The sequence below is a fragment of the Geotrypetes seraphini genome, chromosome 5, assembly GCF_902459505.1.
Source record: "Geotrypetes seraphini chromosome 5, aGeoSer1.1, whole genome shotgun sequence".
Taxonomy (NCBI): Eukaryota; Metazoa; Chordata; class Amphibia; order Gymnophiona; family Dermophiidae; genus Geotrypetes; species Geotrypetes seraphini.
The window spans coordinates 174,868,725-174,893,375 of record NC_047088.1 but is presented as its reverse complement, the minus strand read 5'-3'; the positions used below and the strand labels follow the sequence as shown (position 1 = coordinate 174,893,375).

The 24,651-nt window shown below is 42.6% G+C and overlaps 1 protein-coding gene across 13 annotated transcripts in view; it reads right to left on the bottom strand.

Moving 5' to 3' along the window:
* ANKRD44 (ankyrin repeat domain 44) overlaps window positions 1–24,651 on the bottom strand; it is a 417,689-nt gene that overhangs the window by 179,093 nt on the left and 213,945 nt on the right. For all 13 annotated transcript variants that reach the window (XM_033944467.1, XM_033944471.1, XM_033944473.1 and 10 more), the window contains exons 5-6: window positions 13,090–13,290; window positions 6,527–6,614 (exon numbers count right to left, since the gene is read on the bottom strand). In XM_033944467.1, the coding sequence (XP_033800358.1) occupies window positions 6,527–6,614; window positions 13,090–13,290 (289 nt within the window). The remainder of the gene's footprint in view (window positions 1–6,526; window positions 6,615–13,089; window positions 13,291–24,651) is intronic.

Here is a 24,651-nt window from a genome sequence, read left to right as displayed (position 1 = left end):
TGGTCTAGATCAAACAACTAAAATCCTTGAGGGCCATAAACCAATTGGGTTTTCAAGGCTTCCATAATGAATATGCATGAGATCTGTCTGCATACAATGGAAGAAGTACATGCAAATTCATATCATGCATATTCATTATGGAAGCCTTGAAAACCCAACTAGATTGTGGCCCTCAAGAGCTGTGGTTGCCCTGACCTGCTCCACATGTTTTAGACCAGTGGTCTCAAACTCAAACCCTTTGCAGGGCCACATTTTGGATTTGTAGGTACTTGGAGGGCCACAGATAAAAATAGTTAATGTCTTATTAAAGAAATGACAACTTTGCATGAAGTAAGTACCTACAAATCCAATAGGTGGATTGTCTGAAATCTGAAATTATCAGAAGCAATTAAGTTTATAAATCTTTCCTTAATTGCTTCTGATAATTTCAGCTATACATAGCTGAAAGCAGTGCTACATGTAGAAAGTGAAAAACTGTCAAAGTATCAACTGCAAGAGACAAGATTTTGGACCAACTATTTTGAGACCCTCGGTATTATAAAAAATGATTCTTTATGGAAAACTTGTGTCTTAAGTGTCTGGAGGTTGCGTCTGCAACCACCTTCAGCTTTCACCTCCTCCAGCACCGGACACTCGCACAAGCTACATTGCCTCCAATGGTTACCTTACATTCTGGAACGTTGCCCGCTTCACAGCTGTAACCTCACGCAAGCGCTTTCCTGCATCTGTATGTGATTGTGAGGTGGAGTGGAGAGGACAATTGCATACAGACGAAGGAAAGCGCTTACGTGAGGTTACAGCAATGAGGCGGGCAACGTTCCAGAACATGACCGCCGGACACTTAAAGCGCAAGTTTTCCATAAAGAATCATTCTTTATAATACTGAGGGCCTCAAAATAGTACCTAGCGGGCCACATGCAGCCCCTGGGCCACGAGTTTGAGACCACTGTTTTAGACTATAGAGTTTAGTAAACCCCAATTCATAAGAGCTACAACAAACAATTAAGAAATTCACATAAAAAATAACTTGCATTTCTCTTTAATGTTCTTGTTAACATAACAATGACTTTTTTCTCTGCTTCAACCCATAAATTCATTAGCTTCATGAAAGAAGAGGAGTGTTGAATGTTTAGAGCATAGGAACATAATCCTGATAATTTCCAATTGCAGTTTCTCCAATGCTACCCTGAATTTCTGTGCTTTAATAATATTCTATTGTCACATCAAAAGTAGCATGTGTAGCATGTTTAGGAAGAAAATAAATCCATTCTGCTTATAACTCTTTGTTATGCCAACAGGAAACAAGGCAATCACTGATGAAACCCAAGTCAATACTCATATACTACACAAAACCTCACTCTCCAACTAAGAAACCTTTTAATGATAGAATAACTCACTTCATATTGCAGACACTGACAAAAATTGCATTTAAAGACTTAAAAGTGTGCACTACAGACAACAGAAGGAGGATATTATACCCGTCTAAAAATAGATATATAAATAATGCACAAGCATCCAGCTTTTATGTTGGAAAAGCAGTGCTAAAATAAGATATCTTGCTATGAGGCTAGACCCAAAGAGTAACATAAGCAAATACTATATTTCTTCACAGAAAGAATGGTGGATACATGGAACTATGTTCTCTTAGAAGTGGTGGGGGAAAATATCATCATTGTTTAAGAGCTCCTGGGATAAAAGACCCTTAGTTGCACATAATCAAAACTAAAGCAAGAATTCAGGTACTTTCAAAGTTAAATAGGCAGGCTAAATGGGCTTTATTTCAGTGGTGTAGCCAAGGGTGGGCCTGGGTGAGCAGGGGCCCACCCAGTTTCTCTTCAGGCTCGTCCAGTGGTGATGTACATTGTTAATGTAGCTGGTAGAGATCCCCGATCCCTGCTAAATAGTTCTTTCTGGAGTCCTGAGCAGACTCATCCACCAGGCAGTCAATAGTGTGTTTCCAGCTGTCAATGTCAACTTACCCCTTTCTTTCGAGCATGTACACAGTTCACTCAGAATCCCCGCACATGTACGCATGGGGAATGAGGGGGAGAGTGTGCTAGTGTTGGTAACTGGAAATGTGCTGCTAACTGTTGGGAGGAGGAGTCTGCTTGGGACTCCAGGAAGGGCTATTCAGTTGGCAGGACCCAGGGACCCCATCAGCCAGGGTATTTATTTTTATTGTTTTGGCTTGGCTCAGCTGGATGGGGTAGATCAGAACCATATGGGTGAGGCCTACCCAGTTCACCCCCAAGGCCTACCCAAAAATTGAGGTCTGGCTACACTTCTGCTTCATCTGGAACCATAGTCAATATATCATGCAAATATTCTATAAGGCAAAGTTGGCCATTACATTTAAATGTTTCTCTTTTAATTGATTTTATTTTCGAACTAATTGTTAATTGTACTTCTATGAAGCCTATTTAACCTGCTTTTGTAAAAAAAGGTATTCTAATAGAGAAGACCAATGCATTCCTGCTACTAACTCTGGTGCTTATGATAGAGGAATGGGAGAGACAGCAAGGAGAAGATTGTGTGATTGAAAAGAAGATGAGAGACAAGTGGGGCAATAGAGCTGGAGGGGCTTAAGAGAGCGATGTGGTGGAAAAGCAGAAGCAATATGAAAGGGAAAAAAGGAGGCAGGAGGAAGGCTGAAAATGGCAGTAAGAGATGATTTTGGTTCAATCATTAGTCTTAGCTAAGCTTGATTATTCGTAAAGAAAGATTAGGTTCTTACCTCGACAATCTTCTTTCTTGTAGATGTGTCTAATGACCCTGAATGCTAGGTTATGCATCTGAACCCACAAGTTGCTTGCAGAATGCTGCCAATCATCTTTTGAACTCTGCCTCCTTCCCAGGGAGCTGCTCCTGCCCCCTCAGATTGTACCAAAGCAATCAAATAGCAGTGTAATGAAAGACAACCAAAAGGAGGGAAATGGGGAATCCCCAACACCACAATTCGGTTCTGCTCTGTAACAAACATTACCAATTAACATTAAAACATTCAAGTAACTGCTCTAACTAGATACAAAAATGTGTGCAACCAACACTAACCTTATATAGAGTTTGTAGCTACTCGCATGTCCTGCTATCAAGCAGTCTTAAACCAGACTTTAATTTCTTGAGTGTTTTCTTTTTTCATATCCTTTCAGTTCATCTGAGAGACAGAGAATTCTCTAAATTCAAACTGATCTTAAGGCAGAAGGCAGGAGAAGTCCACTGACTGGGTGAGGCTTCAGGACCTCTAGACACATCTACAAAAAAGAAGGTAAAAATCTAATCTTTCTTTCTAGTGCAATGTGTCTAGTGGTCCTGAACGTTAAGACGTTCTAAAGCAGTCTCCGGAGTCAAGGGAAGGTCCGCTGAGCCTGCCTTCAAAACGGAAGACCCAAAAGCAGTGTCCACCCTATAGAACCTGGTAAAGGATGAAGAGTAGATCAAGTAGCTGTTTTACAGATTCCTTGGGTGAAACCGCCCAAGAATTCATACATAAGGTAGAAACTCCTCTAGTGGAATGCGCTTTCAATACGATTGGCGGCTGCTTACCGCAACTCACATACGTGAAGGAAATGGCCATTTTAATCCATCTGGAAATAGAGGCCTTAGACACCAGCCTCTCTTTCTTGACATGACTAGTCAGAACAAAAAGATGATCCGATACGATACGCAACTCATTGGTAACTTAGAGGTATCAGAGAAGCATTCACTTGACATTCAACAAATACATTTTATCCTTTTTCTTAGACCACGTAGGGTGAAAAGGGAGCAAATGGACTTCCTGATTGACATGAAAGGCCAAGATTACTTTTGGTAAGAAGAACAGAACCGTGGGCAAGGAGAGCCTTGCTTCCGTAATCTTAAAGGATGGACAGAGCTTGTAACTTGTAAACTACCAAAAACACTGTCTTGACTGTAAAATCCAGAAAGGAAGCCTCCCATAAGGGCTCATATGGCGCTCTACTGAGACCTTGTAATACAGTATTAAGATTCCAGGAAGGGAAAGGGAGATACACCGAAAGGCACAACCGAAGAGCCTCTTTAAAGAACTGGGCAACATCTGGATGAGAGGCCAGAGAGCCTCTTTCCTCCCCGAGCTTGGAAACAGGAAAGACCCATTATCTGCATTTTCAGCAATCCGACTGACAGACCCTTCTGACAGACAGACACACTCTTGCAAAAATCCAGGACTACCAAAACCGGAGCTCATAGGGGCTCTACATCATCCACAGCACTTCCAGGCCTTGGCAAAGGCTGCTACCATTGACGGCTTATTAGCTCTAAGCAGCGTGGAGATGATCACATCAGAGTAACCCTTGTCAGGGCCACCCTCTCAAGAGCCATGCCGTAATCCCATAGAGTTCTGGATTCTCAATAGGGACAAGTCTGAGAAGATGCTGACTGACTTGCCTTCCACAGACATCTCCAGTGCCTGAAGTGCTAGTCAAATGATTCTAAGTTCTAGTTGATTTATGGATCACTTTTGTTGAGCCAGTGTCCAACAATCCTGAATTGGGTGTCGGTTGTAATGACACCCCCCCCCCCAACCATAAAGGCTGGCATCAGTCGTTAGAATCTCCTAGGAAGAAATTCAGAGATGCATGCCCTTTGAGAGGGCAGCCGTCTGCAGCCACCACCGTAGGCTGCTCTTCACTTCAAGTAACCATGGAAGAAGTTGCTGAAGCAAGTCCATCTGAGGAGACAAGCGAGAGAGAACAGTCTTAAGTGTGCTCTTGCCCAAGTAACCACTTCTATAGATGCCGTCATCAACCCCAGGACCTGCAGATAATGCAACACCGTGGGAGTCAGACTCTGTAGCAAGTCCAAAATCTGCCCCCAGAGCTTCAGTCTGCATGGTTCTGGAAGAAACATCTGGCCCAAGGCCATGTTGAACAAAACTCTCAGGTATTCCAGGCACTGGGTCAGCTCCAGCTGGCTCTTCTTGAAGTTGACAATCCATCCCAAGTACTAGAAGAGTTGGAACACTCGAAACTGCCAGTTCGCATTCCTCCTTGGATCGGGCTCTGATTAGCCAATTGTCTAAATATGGGTACACCTGGATCCCTGCCTTGCGGAGGTGCGCTGCTACCACCACCATCATTTTGGTAAAAGTGCAAGGTACCATTGCTAAGCAGAAGGGGAGTGCTGAGAACTGGAAATATTGCTCCAGGACATGACACTGTAAGTGCCTCCTGTTAGCTGGAAAAATGGGAATGTGGAGATAGGCCTCCGCCAAATAAAAGGAAGCAAGAACCTCCCTTGATGCCACTGCTGCTATGACTAACTGAACAGTCTCCTTGCAAAAATGTGGCATGATGAAGTATATGGAGTATCTGCCTGAGTCTGATTCGTCATCCATTCAAATAAAGCATGAAGATCCAGTAGCCTTTGTACTGTTGCCCGGACTCTGAGGGCTCTCTTTGGATGGCTGGCTGGAGAATCTACAAAGAGGTCTGAAAGGGAGGCACAAAAACTCAATTTTGTAATCTTCTCGAACAACTTCTAGAACCCAATGGTCTGCACCTATCTGTGCCCAGACCGACCAAAAGGCCGACAGCCTGCCCCCAATCTGGGGGTACTCGGCTTCTGTCCTGGCATCAATGAGCTTCCTTGGAGGTTGGGGAGGGACCAGAGTCAGAGGCTTGCTGTCTCCTGCCCCCACTGAACCTCTGCCATGACCCCTAAAAGGACCAGGATGTGAGGTCAGAAGGGGCCAAGGTCGATGCATGCAGCATGTGGAAGATGCTGCTTGCACCAGCAAGCATTTCAAGAGGTATATGGGGGGTGTATGGCGCAGCAGGGAACAGTAAGTGGCCCAGCAGGGTGGCAATGCCAGGTGCCACTGCCCCAGGCGACAACCTCCCTTGCTACACCACTGAGTCAGAATTGGTAAAAAATGTACTGATTGATTCCAGCTTCAAAATAAAAATTTATAGCATTATAATACAAGGCAAATTTATCATTGTAGATTTACATACATTTTTTGTTCAGGTTCTTTTTTCAAACTTGAAATAAATATATTTCTCTTTGATTTGCTATACATAGTAGAAGTAGGTATCAGACTCAGAGTTAGAGTCAGAGTCCACTAGTACCAAAATAGAGGTGCTGGAGTCGAATCTTTGGTGTACCAATTCCACAGCGCTGCTACTGCCTTATTTGATTTCTGTCTTCACCCCAATTTCTCCACCACTACAGATCTTTTCATTTTGTTTCATGAATTGTTTTAGGATTAGGAGGCTGTGAAATACTTCTTCCATCCTTTCTGTTGCAGATCACCACAACAAAACAATATGTTCTACCTTACACTTTATTAAAATGAAAACATTAACTTAACTCAGTGGTTCTCAACCCAGTCCTCAGGACACATGTGGCTAATCAGGTGTTCATTATACCCACAATGAATATGCATGAAATACATTTGCATACAACAGATTTCCTGAAAACATGACTGGCTGGGTATGTCCTGAGGACTAAGTTGAGAAACCCTGCCTTAACTAATCCTCTGAAACTTTACTATTACCATCATTCTTACCCATATAGGCTGCCCAATGCAGTGCTCGCCTGTCCTTTTTGTCAAAGGCGTTGATGTTTGCACCTGTAGCTAAGAGCAAATTCACCATCTGAAAGAAAATCAAGAATACATTGTCCTTTACATTCCATTTCTAAGCAGCAGATCAAAACCAAATTAAATGCACAACTTCACAAAAATACATCCAACAAGGTAAAATTATTTCATGGAAATTTTTTTTTTTTTTTTTGGTCCCACCATGATTTTGTTGAATGTACAAAAATAAGAGCTAAATCACAAGAGTCACAATGTAATGTAATGTAATTTATTTCTTATATACCGCTACATCCGTTAGGTTCTAAGCGGTTTACAGAAAATATACATTAAGATTAGAAATAAGAAAGGTACTTGAAAAATTCCCTTACTGTCCCGAAGGCTCACAATCTAACTAAAGTACCTGGAGGGTAATAGAGAAGTGAAAAGTAGAGTTAGAGGAAAAATAAAATTAAAATAAACATTTTAACAAGACAGCATTGATCTAAATACTTTGGAAGGTAGAAGAGAGGAGAGAAAGGAATAGAAGCAGAAGGGGGAGCCGTTGAACAGTAGAATTCTGGAGAAATTTAAATGATAGAAATAGAACAAAACAAAGACAAAAGGCAAAACAATAGATAAGATTAAAGATAAATCATAAGCTGGAAAGAAAAATTAAAATAAAACTTTGTCTTCAATCCACGGTTTCAGCGTCACAATCTTATGACCTGCAGATACACACACCCTCCAATCAAAGAAGTTAAATGGAAAAAAACTATATGACGGCCTCCTAGCAACCCAAGCAGCAAAACTAGAAAACCAAATCGCCAATCTACTGATAGGATAGGTTCCTAGAGGATAGGGGGATTGAAGGGTACAGATAGAACTAGAGGTAGGTTATAAAAGTGGGCAAAAACCACTTCACAGGTCACGGACCTGGTGGGCCACCGCGGGAGCGGACCGTTGGGCGAGATGGACCTCTGGTCTGACTCAGTGGAGGCAACTTCTTATGTTCTTAACAACCCCAGACTACACGATGTTCAGAAAAGAAATAAAGACTCCTGTATAAAATCCCTGAAAAAGTCTTAATACTACAAGTACCTTTCTTCTTCCCATCTTCGTCCTGACTCCCCGAATCTACCTGATCTATTCTTTACTTTCTCTGGAAATGACCAGAGATCTTCTTTTGTAACCCACCTTCTATAACTCTTTTGTAATCCGTCTTGAACCACAAGGTAATGGCAGAATAGAAATCTCTAATGTAATGTAATGTAAATATGAGTCATCAATAGTACAATTTGGAAGCCCTGTGGGGAAGTCTGCAATAAATTGTATTCACAGGCCTGCAACCTTCTTTTCAAAAGGAAACCAACATGGCATTTCACTCTGAAAATAAAAGAGCTAGCTATTTTCAGCAGATGACACCACATGTGGAGATTTTTTAAATGAAATCCCTATGTAAGGTTGGCAGCAGTGGTGTAGCTAGGACTCAGTGGGCCCCGGTAGGACTGAGATGGGTCCCCCCACTCCCCAGTTTCAGCAACAACCATGCTTACCTACCCACAGGGTCCTCCACAGCTACAGCATCAGAGACAGCACTAAAGGCTGCCTCTTTGGCCAGCGGGACCTTTCCTCAAATGCGTCCTGCCCACAAGACGTTGCATCAGTGTGGCGGGACATGACATGAACAGGTCCCTCCACTCCCAGGATTAAATATGCCTCAAAACGCCCCCTGGTCATGCCTTCAACTGTAAACTGCCAAATGACGTTCCTATTCCCACTTCAAACCGAATCACCGGAATCAACTGCCCCCACAGATTAGATCCCTTGAAGGACTCTTCAACTTTAGGAAAGCAATAAAAACATACCTGTTCACATAACTCCCCCGCCCACGACCAAGATTACAAAGAAATGTATATTGATAGAAGATTCTCTGTAGGTGTTGCATTAGTATAAAAACTTGTACTGAAAAATCTTGTACTGTAACACTGACAAATTTAAACTGTAGACTCTATATTATGTATATTAGTATTAGATCCCTAGTATGTGTTGAGTTAGGATAGAAACTTTAATTTAAAAACCTTTCACTATAACTATGGCAAATTACTATCTGTAAACTGTATATTATGTTTATTGGTATTAGATCCTTAGTATGTGTCAAGTTAGGATAAAAACTTGCACCGGAAAAAAACAACCTTGTACTATAACTATGGCAAATTGTAACCTGTTAACTGGATATTAGCCTATAACCCATATGTTAGCCTATAACCCGTTCTGAGCTCTTTGGCGAGGATGGGATAGAAAGCGAAATAAAAGTCTGGCTGGCCAGAGACAGCCTTTAGCACCTTCTCTTGATGCTGTAGTTGTGGAGGACCTGGCAGGCAGGTAATTAGCGAAGCACTGTAAGATTTATTTCCAAGCTCATTCACAATACTCAAAGAAGACAGTCAAGAGAGTATTGTAGGAACACCTCCTTTAAAAATCTGGAACTAATGTAGGGGTCTTTTTACTAAGGCGCACTAGCCGTTTTAGCGCACGCTAAATACAGTACTCCCCTGATATTTCCATTCCAGGAACCCCCGCGAATCTTGAAAAATGGGGGAGACTGGAGAGGGCAGCGGGAGAGGCAGGAGAGAGCAGCCGGAGCGCCAGCGAGTGCAGGAAATCACTCGTTGTAAGCTCCAACTGCCTCTTTCTGCACTAATTCGGGCCTTACCAATCAGGAGCTGCGTGTCAAAGCAGCTCCTGATTGGATAAGGCCCGACTTAGTGCAGGAAGAGGCGGTCGGAGCATACAGCGAGTGATTTCCTGTACTCGCCTTGGCGGTTCGCGGTCGGAAAATACCCCAAACGACCAGGGCAACACTGTATTAGCGCATGCTAAATGCTAACGCATCCATAGAACATAATCAACGCGTTAGCATTTAGTGTGCGCTAAAACGGCTAGCACGCCTTAATAAAAAGACCCCGTATTTACTTAAATATAAACCCATTCAAATATAAACCTAAGTAACCTTTTTTTTGCCTCCAAAAAAAGGAATATAAACCGATATTAAAAATTTGGGTGATCCTGGTGAGCCAACCTAAGTTTTAATATATTTATTAACTTTACAATGTAGTTTTAAGTCATCAATAAATGATTTAAAACCCTCTAATACAAGATTCCTCACCATCAGAATTCCCAAACAGATAACGGAAATCGGCTTAGTTTAATGATAGTCACTAACCTTCCAATGCAAAATTAAAGACACAGAGAATAGCACTGTATAGAAAAGCATTGAACAACAGTTACTATTACTAATACTACTAGAAATACTGTGGGTCTGCCCCATTATCTAAAATTTGTAAATGAATATCATAGTAACTGAAAAATTGTATTTATTGTCCTGACTAGGATCTCATACTTTTCAGATCATGACAATATGCAATGGTGAGCTTCTTTTTATGTGAAGGGATAAACTTTAAAGGACCCAGTCAAACCCACTCCCTGGATAGCTAAAAACACTGAAGGGAACAAAATACTGGATGGGGTCAGCCCAACATCATATTCCAAGACAGGAGAGAACAGAGATTGCTCCTGTTTCCTTCTAACTTAGTCAACTTTGTGGTAAGCTTGTTAGGAATGGAGCAAGTAGCTCCTCAGGGGCTTTACTGTCCCATTTTTTTAATGGGTACAGGATTCTGCTCCAGAGGGAGGAGGCTTCTAAACCAGGATTCACTTCTTATGCACTTTGAGGTTTGGACCCTGATTTTAAGGCTGGAATGATGGCTTTGGCTAATCTCCTTCAAATGCAGCGGCATAATGAATATGTGGTAATGCTGAAGGCAATTTGTATCCCAGTCCAAGAGCGCTCAACTCAGGTTGGTATAGCTAAGGAAAACAAATCAAAAGAGAAGTTTATATAAATTGAGACCCCCATTTTTTTTGGTCCAAAAATTTCAGTTTATATTCGAGTATATACGGTATTTGTAAAAAAAAAAAGAGTGTCCTGCAGCATCAGGCAGCAGTATGTTAAGTATAAAACGTTTTGGATATTCTATGAAATAAGCACACAGAGCTAATTCTATAAAGTAGGTGTTCACATTTAAGCACTGATTTTTCTGTCTAAATGTTTGGACTAATGGCACATATGTGTGTAAATGCCAAAAGTATGCATAAATACTATTCTGTAAAGATGAACATAAAAATTGACACTGCTGGGTCAGACCAGTGGTCCATCATGCCCAGCAGTCTACTTACATGGCGGCCCTTAAGTCAAAGACCAGTGCCATAACTGAGTCTAGCCTTACCTGCATACGTTCTGGTTCAGCAGGAACTTGTCTAATTTGTCTTGAATCCCTGGAGTGTGTTTTCCCCTATAACAGCCTCCGGAAGAGCGTTCCAGTTTTCTACCAACCTCTGGGTGAAGAAGAACTTCCTTATGTTTGTACAAAATCTATCCCCTTTTAACTTTAGAGAGTGCCCTTTCGTTCTCTCTACCTTGGAGAGGGTGAACAACCTGTCTTTATCTAAGTCTATTCCCTTCGTTATCTTGAATGTTTCGATCATGTCCCCTCTCAGTCTCTTTTCAAGGGAGAAGAGGCCCAGTTTCTCTAATCTCTCACTGTACGGCAACTCCTCCAGCCCCTTAAACATAAGTGTTGTCATATTCGGACAGACCAAAGGTCCATCAAATCCAGTATTCTGTTTCCAAGTGGTCAATTCAGATCGCACATACCTGGCAAAATCCCAAAAGAGTACAATAGATTTTATGCTACTTATCCTAGAAATTAGTAATGGATTTTCCTAAGTCCATATTAATAATAGCTTATGGAATTTTTTTTTAAAGAAATTATGTAAACCTTTTAAAAATCTGCTAAGCTAACTGCTTTTACTACATTTTCTGGCAATGACTGAGTTTAAATACATATTGAGTGAGGAAATATTCTCTCCGATTTGTTCTAAATCTCAGTAGCAGTACATGGTACATGGGCTTGTCGTGTCACTGGGGCTTGCATGCATCTGAAAAGCTGAAAGCTATGCCGTCAGTAGTTTCACTACCAGCAGGGCCTCCCAAGGTGGACAGATTTCAGTGGAGATGTCAGATTAATGATGTACCACCCATCTGGGCAGCGCTTCATGCAACAATGGAGAAGAAAGGCTCAGCAATCTACTTCTATATTCTGTCACAAAAACTTGATGATGATCATCAAGTCAGTAGGACTTGAACATGAGTCGATGGCAAAGCAGTACATAATCCATATTTGAAAGATGTGTATACACATAGATGGAATCTGGGTGTATCTCCAGCATTTAGGCATGAGCTTAAGTGATTGCATCTACATTGTAGGTACATGTTCTGCTAGTATTCTATAAAAGAAAGTAGGCATTTAGGGACGGATTCTCAAGAAGTTGCCAAAAGTTAGGTGCCGGCAGGTATCTAAGATCGCAACTATTGGCACCTAACTTAAGTGGTGCGATAATTGGTCGTGCCATTAAAAAACAATTAAAAACTCATTTAAAAAAAAAACAAAAAAACTAGGTGCTGATAGGCAGCCTCCAGGACCGGCGCCTGGGTCCACCATGCCTAGTGCCAAAGCCCAGAAATAGGCATATTTAATGGCAGCGCCAGACTTCAACATCACTAGGCGCAACTGGCCGCAATTCTGCAACGACCCTAAGAGCCGGAAATGTAGGCCTGTAAAACAGAATCGGCCCCTTACTTTTCTTTTTAGAATGGGCAGCTATATATAAGCATACTGTTATAGAATTACCCCCATACCAATCTGGTGTAATGTTTGCTAAACTCATCCCACTAGGGATGAAAGCAGAGTTTATTGTAATACTAGGGCAGGGATGCAGGAGTTCAAGTCTCGAGTGTCGCAGACAGGCCAGGACTTCAAGATATCTTTAATGAATATGTAATAGATTGATTTGCATACAATGAAGGTAGTATCCATGCAGATCTATCTCATGCATGAAAATCTGGCTTGTTTGCCATACTCGAGGCCCAGCTTCTGCATCCATTAACTACTAGACCAGGGGTAGGCAATTCCGGTCCTTGAGAGCCGGAGCCAGGTCAGGTTTTCAGGATATCCACAATGGATATGTATGAGATGGATTTGCAAGCACTGCTTCCTTGAGATGCAAATCTATCTCATGCATATTTATTGTGGATATCCTGAAAACTTGACCTGGCTCCGGCTCTCGAGGACTGGAATTGCCTACCCCCATACTAGACTATAGCAAGCAGGTTTTCAGAAATGAGAGAGGTCTGTATCACTAAGACATGTTAAATCTGCACATTGTCCTTCAAACTGCATTGTACTGCTAACTGAAAACCATTCAAAAAAGATCCAGTTGCAATAATAAGTTTTAACAATTATTGCTACTGGGATGTAAAGACTCATCATACCCTTTCTTGGAACACATTCATTTCTTTTGGGACTTGACTTGCCTAATTCATTTTGCTGCTTGCGATGATGCTTACTACACACAAAGTAATCTGGTTATGCAATTTTAACTTCCTTCTGTTGCTGGAAGGTACACTCGTCTAGCTCCATAGCGATGGTTACCTCAGTATGTCCATTGAGAGCTGCATGGTGTAAGGCAGTGCGTCCCCCTCGGTCTGAGACATTGACACTGCTCAGCAGTGGAATGATCACTTGTGCACACTTCACTGCTTTGTTTGCAGCTGCTACATGCAGGGGTGTCTGCCAGTTTTTGTCCCGTGCATTGACATCAGCTGAGTGCTTTATTAGCACTTGTACTGCTTCCTGCAACCAAAGCACAAAACAATACTGGAAAAGGAGCTGATAATGATTCATTTAAAAAAAATATTTTTTTTTTTCAGAAATCATTCAATATTTTTATTTCATAGTCAAACTGTATGGTAATTTTAAGAAACCTAAGAGAAGTAAACAAGAGGCCCTTTCTCATAGCATATGCACTACACTATTACTTTTCTGACTTTCAAAGAAAGATTTTACTAAAGAGATCTAAAAGGGAATACTGTATTTTCACGCATATAACGCGCGCGTTATGCACGATTTTTACAAACCGTCTGACGTAGAGAAAGGGCGGGACCGCAGGAAGAGGAAGCAGCGCAGACGCAGGGCTCACAGAAGGGCCGGGACCGCCGGAAGAGGAAGCATTTCAGAGCAGGGCTCACAGAAGGCCCGGCACCGCCGGCAGAGGAAGCAGCAGGAGAACGGTAGGAGCTTCTCCATGATGACGGGGTGGGGAGGCTGTGGGGGTGCGAGCGGTCCTGCGGGGGGGGGGGGTAAATAGGACGTCGGGGGGGGGGTGCGAGCGGTCCTGCGGGGGGGGTGGTGAATCGGACGTCGGGGGGGAGGGGTGCGAGTGGTCCTGCGGGGTGAATCGGACATCGGGGGGGGGCATCAGACTTTCAGGGTGGGGACATGACTTCAAGGGGGAGAGGAGAGTCGGGGCGGGCCAGAGGAGACTCGAGGCGGCCAGAGGAGAGTCGGGGCGGGCGAAAGGAGAGTCGAGGTGGCCAGAGGAGAGTCGGGGCGGGCGAAAGGAGAGTCGGGCGGCGACGGGAGAGTCGGGGCGGCATACGTGGTATACGGGTGTGCGCGGTATATAAAAATTTCTTTACATAAATTACAGTTTCCCGCGCGCTATACCCATGTGCGCGTTTTACACGGGTGCGCGGTATATGAGTGAAAATACGGTAATAGAATGGGGGGTGTTCTAACATATCGTAAAATTACTGAATTTCATTGCAAGAACTGAGTTCTTTTCACATTGCTCCTGAAGCCTTACTGGTAGCGCTGCAAACCAAGCCTGCCCTTTATTTACTTCTTTGTTGTCTTCCATCCTTAACCTCTTCTTGCTGGGAAGAAATATGCCTTAGATTCTCAACCCGGTTTCCCTCTTTCTAGTCTCCTGATTTTAAGAAATCTCAATGTTCAGGTTAATAAACCTAGCAAAACACAGGGATGTAGAATTCCTCTAGCTAATAGGAATTTCTCAGCAGCATTGTAGATTCTACGTGCTAATGCCTGAGGGATATCAGACCAACCCCTCGAGTCTAATAACTCAATAGTGTTTTAATTCTTTATTTTTCCCAGTCTGGCAGAAGCTGTATTTTAGTTTTACATTTTACTTTATAGCACTCTCATTTTCTTATTTTTTTTATTCCTTTCATAATTTTATGAGTTCAATAATTTATAGATACTTAATAAATAACTTAGCTTTTTGCAATCTTTCAGTAATCCTCCCTTCTAAAACCCTTTTGAGTTATTAGACTTGAGGGGTTGGTCTGATATCCCTCAGGCATTAGTATGTAGAATCTGCAACGTTACTGAGAAATTTGTATTATACTGTGTTGGATTTAAGAGAATACGGTCTATCTAATAGGAACATAGTGAATGTCGGCAGATACAGTCCTGCTCGGTCCATCCAGTCTGCCTGAATCTGGCACTCTGAACAGATTCCATTTTATTAAGATTAAACACTATCGAAAAATAAAGTAATTATTATTATTACTAGCTTTATAGCCCGTTACATTAACGGGTGCTAGAATATATGTGTGTTTGTCTTTATTTCTTTCTCTCTCTGTCTCCTTAGCTGCTTTTTCCTGTCCATTCTCCCTTATTTTTACCTCCCCTGTGTCCACCACCACCCCTTCACTGCTCCCCTTATCCAGCAGTAGCCCTTCTCCCTTTGTTTTACCTCCCCCTGTCCATCAGCACCTCTTCCTGCTCCCCCTGTCCAGCAGTAAGCCTCCCTTCATTTCCTCCCTGTCCATCAGCACCTCTTCCTGCTCCCCCATGTCCAGCAGTAGGCCTCCCTTCATTCCCCCCCCCGTGTCCATCAGCACCTCTTCCTGCTCCCCCTGTCCAACAACAGGCCTCCATTCCTTCCCCCCGTCCATCATCACCTCTTCCTGCTCCCTGTCCAGCAGTAGGCCTCCCTTCATTTCCCCCCCTGTCCATCAGCACCTCTTCCTGCTCCCCATGTCCAGCATTAGGCCTCCCTTCATTTCCCCCCCCTCCCCGTGTCCATCAGCACCTCTTCCTTCTCCCCCTGTCCAACAATAGGCCTCCATTCCTTTCCCCCCCCCGTCCATCATCACCTCTTCCTGCTCTCCCTGTCCAGCAGTAGGCCTTCCTTCATTCCCCCCCTGTCCATCAGCACCTCTTCCTGCTCCCCCTGTCCAGCAGTAGGCCTCCCTTCATTTCCCCCCCTGTCCATCAGCACCTCTTCCTGCTCCCCCTGTCCAGCAGTAGGCCTCCCTTCATTTTTCCCCCCTGTCCATCAGCACCTCTTCCTGTTCTCCCTGTCAAGCAATAAGCCTCCCTTCCTTTTTCCCCCCCTCCTGTCCATCATCACCTCTTCCTGCTCCCTCTGTCCAGCAATAGGCCTCCCTTCATTTCCCCCCCCCTGTCCATCAGCACCCCTTCCTGCTCGCCCTGTCCACGGGAGTTAGTACAGGGCCGATGTCTGCCATTCTCCCCAGAGTCTTTGTGCCCCCCCTTCCCTTCCCACGGACCTGACTACCTACCCGGCGATTCAAGCAGCGTGTGCACCAGTCTTCACATGCTGCTTCGGATCCTTCTACTGCCCTGATTTACTCTGGCACGTCCCTGATGACATCATCAGAGACGCGGCAGAGCAAATCAGGGAAGTAGAAGGGCCCGAAGCAGTGTGTGAAGACTGGTGCACACGCTGCTTGAATCGCCAAGGTATTCGGGTCCGCGGGAAGGGGGGTGAGCGGAAAAGGACACGGACTCCTGTGGTCTGTAGCGGAGGGTGGGCCAGCTCCATTTCAGCCGCAGGGAAGGCTCACTGCCCCAGCTCCTTACCCGTCCGCAGCCCGGGCCAGGCTTCCCGCGCTTTCTAAGCGGTCCGGCTCGCTCGGTTGTTATTTTTTTTAACTCCGCTTCCTGCATTCGCTGCTCTCAGTGACGTAATAAGCGCGCATGCGCACTTGTCTTGCCACATCCCGACAGAAAAGGGATCAGGGAACACGTGAGTCAATTGCGCATGCGCGGCTAGCATTTTATTATTTAAGATTATTATTATTATACTTAATCTCTATCAAACAGCACATATAGATTCTACCCATTTGGCTGGCCGTAACCTTGGATTGAGGCTTCTTCAATAATCCGGCTTAAAATTATCATCTGGACAAATAATTCACATAAAATCAACAGATTCATTGTTAGCTAAGTGTACTGACTTTTGGTCAATGCATCCTGATAACCAGGTGCAAATCTGGAATTAAATGATATCATATTCATTAGATAACCAAGTTCTTCTGTTCAGAAGTCTTAGCTTAACAAAAGTAAGTATACCAATTTTTGGTTTTACCCCGGGTTTACACTTGCTCAAGCAGCAGGTCCAGAGAGCAGAGAGAAGGGGGAAAATCATCTCCCCCCAGAAACTTTGCTTCTTTATAAAGAGTGAGCTATCAGCTATCTAAGAGAGATTATAATTGCAAAGCATGCATTCTTTTCCTGCAGGATTCGTTTTGGGTTTAACCGCACCAAGAAATTATTTAAGATAGTTAAATCAGAAACTCACTCCTCAAATGAGCATGCTGGTATTGTTCTCCCCATTCTCTGAGCTTCAGACTTAACAGACATATGGGTTTTTTTAATTAGCTTTAATGAGTCACATGTAAAGTCATGTTTCTTTGTCTTGACAAAATTAAGGCTATCGCTCAGATATCTTGATAGCGCTTTAAGAAATCTATTTATACTTTCATTGGTATTCTGTGATTTGAATTATAGGAATGCTGTTTATAGGGCATCAAACATTCCATCTTAAAACAACTTCAAAATGTAAATAATATGGCAATAAGGCTGTTAATACATTTTCCCTTGTTATGCCCTTTCTAGTGACAGAACATTGGCTCCTTTCAAAACTTTGTTCCCTGCACAAAGTTTTCTATACTAGTCTCCTTCAATAACTCTCTTCCAATTTGTTCCTCTAGGCCAAAAAGAGCATATAAGATCTTTGGTATCTCCTTTCTGTGATACCCACTCGTCTTGTAAGTACTCGCCACACTGCATTCTTTTTACTTGCACCACTATTATGGAATTCCTTGCTATTTTATCTCTAAACAGAATCATCTTAATGAAATTTAAGACAAATCTTAAGACCGATCGAGAGGTGCCCTCTTGTCCTCTTGCTCTTTCATATTGAAATTATGTGCGTAATCATTACATAAAAGTTTGTTTTCAAGTTTTGTAAACTGTACCAGTGTTTCCTCTTCCTGGTACTGTGAAGTTGTTGTTGTTTTTTTAATTTTAACATTACTGCTGCTATTATTATGTAAGAATGTCTGTTTGCATTTATATATTTAAACTCCATGAAGTTTGCTGCATGTATATACTGTATTTCTTTTTGTACCAGTCTGGCGTCTTAACAAAGAGTAGTACAGCAAATTTTTCAATAAATTAAACTAAATAGGGCATTCTCTAAGCAATGTGCACAAGAGTTTCATTAACTAGTGAAGGGAGATGATCTGTGCAGTTCACTGCCATATTAGTAGGTGGCAAATGGAGAGTGCTACCAGTCAGAGAGCCAGTGAGCAATTGTCAGGAGAGATTTAGGCTATATGAGTAAACAGCAAGAAGTCTGCACAAAGAGGAGGCAGTCTATAGACAGGAATGAGTATAGACAGGATGGATTACTGAAGCATAGGCTGGGGTTGAACATACATGTAGTGTGTTTGTCTGAAATTGGGTAGATGGGGTTAGAGCAGACAAGGGCAACTCCGGTCCTCGAGGGCCGGAATCCATTCGGGTTTTCAGGATTTCCCCAATGAATATGCATTGAAAGCAGTGCATGCAAATACATCTCAGGCATACTCATTGGGGAAAACCTGAAAACCCAAATGGATTTCGGCCCTCGAGGACCGGAGTTGCCCATGTCTGGGTTAGAGTGTACAAGTACGGAGAGGGAGTATATATGTAAGTGTGGGTATGTGTGCAAGACAATCAGCGGGTGGCTTGGGTGTGAATAAGTTAGTGCATAGCAGAAATGTGTGTGCATATATCAGTGTGTGTGTAGGGGGGAGGGTATGTATGATCCACTTTTTCCTCCCTACACTGTCCACTTTCTAATGATAACTGTTATTCCTTCCTCCCAGTCTCTTCCATGACACTATTTCCTCCCTGACCACCCTTCATTTCCATCCATCCATCCTCTTTTATATTCCTATCTCCTCCTTTATATCTCTTCCTGCTGATCTGCTGAAGCCAGTGGAGCCAGGCTTCCATATGATACTCCTGGAAGAATTCAGTGTAGACAGAGGCAGCGGAGGCTCTGCTCCTATCTCTTCCCCTCTGGGGTTAAGCTAATGCGGCAAGAGGAGGAGGAAGTGAACTGCTCCTTCCGACTTATATAGGTCAATATAGGTTCTTTATTATTTAATATCATCGGGAAGAGAGTTCCAGCAAAGCACTGCCTAATATGAAGAAACATAAAAAAGGACTGAAACATTTTCTTTCATCTAAGGCAGGGGTCTCAAAGTCCCTCCTTGAGGGTCGCAATCCAGTCGGGTTTTCAGGATTTCCCCAATGAATATGCATGAGATCTATGTGCATGCACTGCTTTCAATGCATATTCATTGGGGAGATCCTGAAAACCCAACTGGATTGCAGCCCTCAAGGAGGGTCTTTGAGATCCCCGATCTAAGGTGAGGGCTGGGGGGACGGGGGCATCCTCTGTTGTGATAGTATATGATGTCTGGGATCCAGAGTTGATTTGGGAGAGGGGGGTTACTGCTGGAGAGCTTGTTCTGGTTTTTCCATTGGGGGGGTTTCAGAGTACCGCTCTCTCATACCATTTGTTTCTATGGCTTCTATGTTGTAGGCTTTCCTTCCTTGGGTGGGGGGGGGGAGTATTCACTGGGTTCTGGGGGATTAGAGGGATTGTTGGGGTGGTGGTTTGCTCAGAATATTGCTCTCTTTGTGGATGCTGTGTATTCTTTGTTGTTTGTTTGCTGTCACTTAATAAAAAATTATTTCAACTTTAAAAAAAAAAGGACTAAAACATTTTCTTTCATCTAATTCTCCCAAAACTTTCAAAGTATTGTATAAGATATCTACCTAATGGAGGTTGATTTATCAGAGGAGCCTGATAGAATTCTAACACAAAAGTGCAAAGTTTAAATTAGGCAAGGACTTCAAAAGAATGACCCTACCAAACTTTTTTACATTGCAGGTTAATCTGGCAGAAGTATTTTGTAATAGCACTAAAGAATTGGCTAACACACCTGGTCCTTGGAAGAAAAAAGTCTAGAGGAGTGAGGCAAATCTGTAAATTTATAAACAATGGACATCAGTATGAGCCCTTGATAGATCAACGTAAACCTCTGGCTCAGGCAATATCTCAAAAGGTGTCCAGCACCAGACCGCAGTCTAAATAAGAATAGCCTTATACATCACATAGTCCATAATGTATTGGTGAAAATGCAAATCAAATCACACTCCCAGAAAGAAATAGACTTTTACACCAAGGAGAAGGGGTTATGAAGGCATAATAAATACATACACTCCCTGAAAACACACCTAGTGAATAAAGACCTACCTAATGAATAAAACAATAAATATAATAAATACTATAAAAATAGTAGACCATACAGTGAACATATATGATAAGACAATACCTATGTGTAAAGTATTTTGTGCCATTTGTAATATTTTCTGTAAATATTTTGGGAAGCTAAGATAAAATAAATTACAATAATCTAGTGTGAAAGCAAGTGGGACGCAAGCTGTCTACCTGTTCGCTATGCTAATCTCTGTTTCATAGTAGTATAGCAAATAAAAACAGATTCAAAACCAGTCTGTCCATATACATTTGTCTTTTTGGTAGAAGGATTGATTTAGAAAATTTTATATGCACATCAAATCCCCTCTTGCCCATGTCTTCTTGTACCACTGCTGGAGTTAATGTGTCCTGCAGGGCTGCTGACAGGAGTTGGGAACCATGCCAAAACTTCAGTGGTAATTGTGCCACTGCATAAAACTGTTGTCCTGGCCATACAGAAATGCAGAAACACACGCATACACAACCTTCACAACAAAGGCTCCTTTTCTTTCTTTCTCTTTTTCAAAATGCATCTAAAATCTAAAAATGATAATAGCTAAGATCTTAGTCCAGAAGAGAAGGCTAACCAGAACACAACAAAGGGGGACGGAGAATCCCCCACTTAAACCCAAACATTGGCTGCTCTGGATCCCTGTTCGTTTACAAAAATTGGATTGTTCTAAGTCTAATAGATGTTGTCATTATCATCTTGAAGCTGAAACTTTAGATCATTTATTGTTTTATTGTCCATTCATTAAGGGTTTTTGGGAGTCTATTTGGAATCAAATAAATTGTTTGTTAGAGAACCATGTAGCATTGTCATATGACACAATTTTATTTGCCATGTCTATGAGAGCTAAATGTCAAATATCTGCTAATAATAACAATCTTTTATTGATATTAACAGGAGTTGCCATCCAACAAATAACACATAATTGGAAGGACTGTAAAAAACTGAATTATTGTTTTTGGTGGTCTTCAGTTTGTCATGTGTATAAAATGGAAAGAGCGTTGGCTGTTCAAAAAGGTTATTATAATAAATTTAAGGATGTGTGGGGACCTTTATTAAATTATAGTAATGAATAAGTTACACTTTTCCTAATCTTAATACACATGTGGATTTGGGGGGGGATTTCTTGTTTTTCCATTAAGAATATATAGATGATTGTCGTAAGATATTATTTTTATGTGGTATATATTAGTTGTATATGAATTTGGGAGGGGGGTGGGGGTTAAATCTTCTTGGTGTATGATATTGAAAATTTTTCAAGTGATGTATTATATTTGGTTGATATTTATTGTACACTTGATGTAAGTTTAAAAATGAATAAAGAAATTATAAAAAAAAAAAAACCAAAAAAAAAAAAAAACATTGGCTGCTAGCATCTCCAGTGAAAATGTTCATTCTTTATCCCTTCTCCCAAATAAACCAAAAGACACAGTTCCTGTATTCTCAAGAATATAAGATGATTTCTAAGACCCAAAATGGAGGACAAGCCTAACAATCACAGAATGTACTTCTGGGATCATCCTGTTTTACAGTGAATGTTATTTTCATTTACAAATTAATTTTTCAAACAGAATATTTGATTTATTGAAGTATTTTTGATGTCTATTTGCCCTATAACTGAATATCCTCCCTTGTCTTCCGCTTTTTCCTATTGTTTGGCTTCAGGATGTTTGGATAAGATGTTTGCACGAATCTCAAGAATACAAATGATAAAATTCTTCCAAGCAGTATGAAATGTGCCAACCCTATTTATGGCTTCAATAACAAACCACAGTTTAACTGACTGCTTTCATGAAAACCAAATAAATGCTGCAAAAAGATAAGACATATAGCATGTTTTTACTGCAAGGTAGGTTCAGAGCAAATTATAATACTGATAGAAAGGGATGTTATTATGAGCTAGGGGTCACACTACTAAAACAGCAAAGATAAAAGACAACAGAACCCCCTTGATGGAGTGCAAGATTTTTGAGAAAATGTAGAAAGTATATTCTGATCCTGGGATCATGGATCTGATGACACTCTCTGCAAATTGTCTGGTGTGCTTGAGTTTTGGGATGAGTGGATATTGCTTTCCAATTATATTAATGGTGTTCTTGTTTCATTTTTATATTTGTCAGATTGTAAACTGCTTTGACCTACACTCTTAGCTAAAAGCGGTATAGCAAGGGTGTCAAAGTTCCTCCTCGAGGGCCGCAATCCAGTCGGGTTTTCAAGATTTCCCCAATGAATATGCATGAGATCTATTAGCATACAATGAAAGCAGTGCATGCAAATAGATCTCATGCATATTCATTGGGGAAATCCTGAAAACCCGACTGGATTGCAGCCCTTGAGGAGGGACTTTGACACCCCTGCAGTATAGCAAGTATTGATAAATAAATAAATAAATGAATAAAACTGCTTTTCCGAGGTAGACAGACAGTTATCTATGGCAACCTAAGTGGATCAAGTCATGCGCAAAGGCTTCAACATTCTATGGAAACTAAGATCCATAAGAAAATTATTTGATCTGGCATCATTCCAACTACAGTACTAGTCCAAGCTCTTGTTTTTAAGCTTTCTGGATTACTGTAACATTGCATACCTAGTAGGACAACGCAAACACTTCTGGAGACTAAGTATTTTCCAAAACACCGCAGCGAGGCTAATCTTCAACATGAAAAAATTTGACCACATAACCTCATTCTCTTCAAATTTGGATGCCTCTTCTACAAAGCATTACATGGACTATTGCCCAATTGCCTTACTGCTCAGTTCCTGTTCTCTGGGCCTTGCAGCTCCACATGTCATCATTCTTTACCTTCCCCTCAGTCAAAGACTGCACTCAGAAAAGGTTCATTTGCAGACTCGAGCAGCTTCCAGAGATCCAGAGCTGAGTCAAATGGTTAGAGCATCAGACTCTTACATGCACTTTAGAAGGCTTTTTAAAACACACCTTTCTCTAAATTTTTGCAATCTTTTCTAAGATATATACAGTACAGATGTAACTCTACTGTTAACTACTTATGCCTAAATAGCACAGTTACTTACCGTAACAGGTGTTATCCAGGGACAGCAGGCATATATTCTCACATGTGGGTGACGTCATCTACGGAGCCCCGGCGCGGACAGCTTTTCAAGCAAACTTGATTGAAGTTTCAAGTTTGCACACTGCACCACGCATGTGCGTGCCTTCTCGCCCACTAGAGGGCGCATCCCACCTCGTGGTCCTCAGTTCCATAACTAGCAAGGAAGCCATCCCCGGGGAGGCGGGCGGGTTGTGAGAATATATGCCTGCTGTCCCTGGATAACACCTGTTACGGTAAGTAACTGTGCTTTATCCCAGGACAAGCAGGCATGATATTCTCACATGTGGGTGACCTCCAAGCTAACCAAAAAAGGGCAGGTGGGAGGATGGCAATTTAGGAAAACAGATTTTGCAAAACTGACTGGCCAAACCGGCCGTCACTCCTGGATAAAGTGTCCAGACAGTAATGAGAGGTGAATGTATGAACCGAAGACCAAGTGGCAGCCTTACATATGTCCTCCATCGGAGTGGATCGGAGGAAAGCTATCGAAGCTGCCATCGCTCGGACCTTGTGCCTCGTGACTCGACCCGGGGGAGGAAGGCCAGCCTGAGCGTAGCAAAAGGAAATGCAAGCGGCCAACCAGTTAGACAGAGTGCGCTTGGAAACTGGATGCCCTAATCGATTGGGATCGAAGGACAAAAACAATTGAGGAACCTTCCGATGAGGCCTGGTGCGTTGAAGATAAAATGCCAACGCCCTCTTACAGTCAAGTGTGTGAAGCGCCGTCTCGCCCGGATGGGAGTGGGGCTTCGGGAAGAACACAGGAAGGACAATGGACTGATTGAGGTGGAAGTCAGAAACAACTTTAGGTAAAAACTTAGGATGGGTGCGGAGAACCACCTTGTCGTGATGAAAGACCGTGAAAGGGGGGTCCGCAACCAAGGCTTGCAACTCGCCGATCCGCCTGGCGGAGGTGAGGGCAATTAGAAACACCGCCTTCCAAGTCAGAAATTTCAAGAGGGACTTGTTGAGTGGCTCAAACGGGGGTTTCATCAGTTGAGCCAGAACTACATTCAAATTCCACACGACAGACGGAGGCTTAAGAGGGGGACAAACCCTGAGTAACCCTTTCATGAAGCGTGTCACCAAGGGATGGAGTGACAGAGGGCGTCCCTCCAGAGGTTGGTGGAAAGCAGAAATCGCACTGAGATGAACCCGCACCGAAGTGGTTTTCAAGCCGGAGCGCGACAAATGAAACAAATATTCTAAAACCGAGGATACCGGGACTGATACCGGATCCAGGTGAAAAGACGAGCACCAGGTGGAAAACCTGGTCCATTTCTGCGCATAGCAAAGCCTCGTCGAGATCTTGCGGGAGGCTTCCAACACCTCCTTCACCGATTGAGACAGGTCCGGAGGAGTCAGGGAACAAGAAACCAGGCTGTCAGGTGCAATGACTGCAGATTGGGATGTAACATGGATCCTTGACTCTGAGACAGCAGAGAAGGAGAGACAGGCAGGGGAAGAGGCTCTCTGGCACTGAG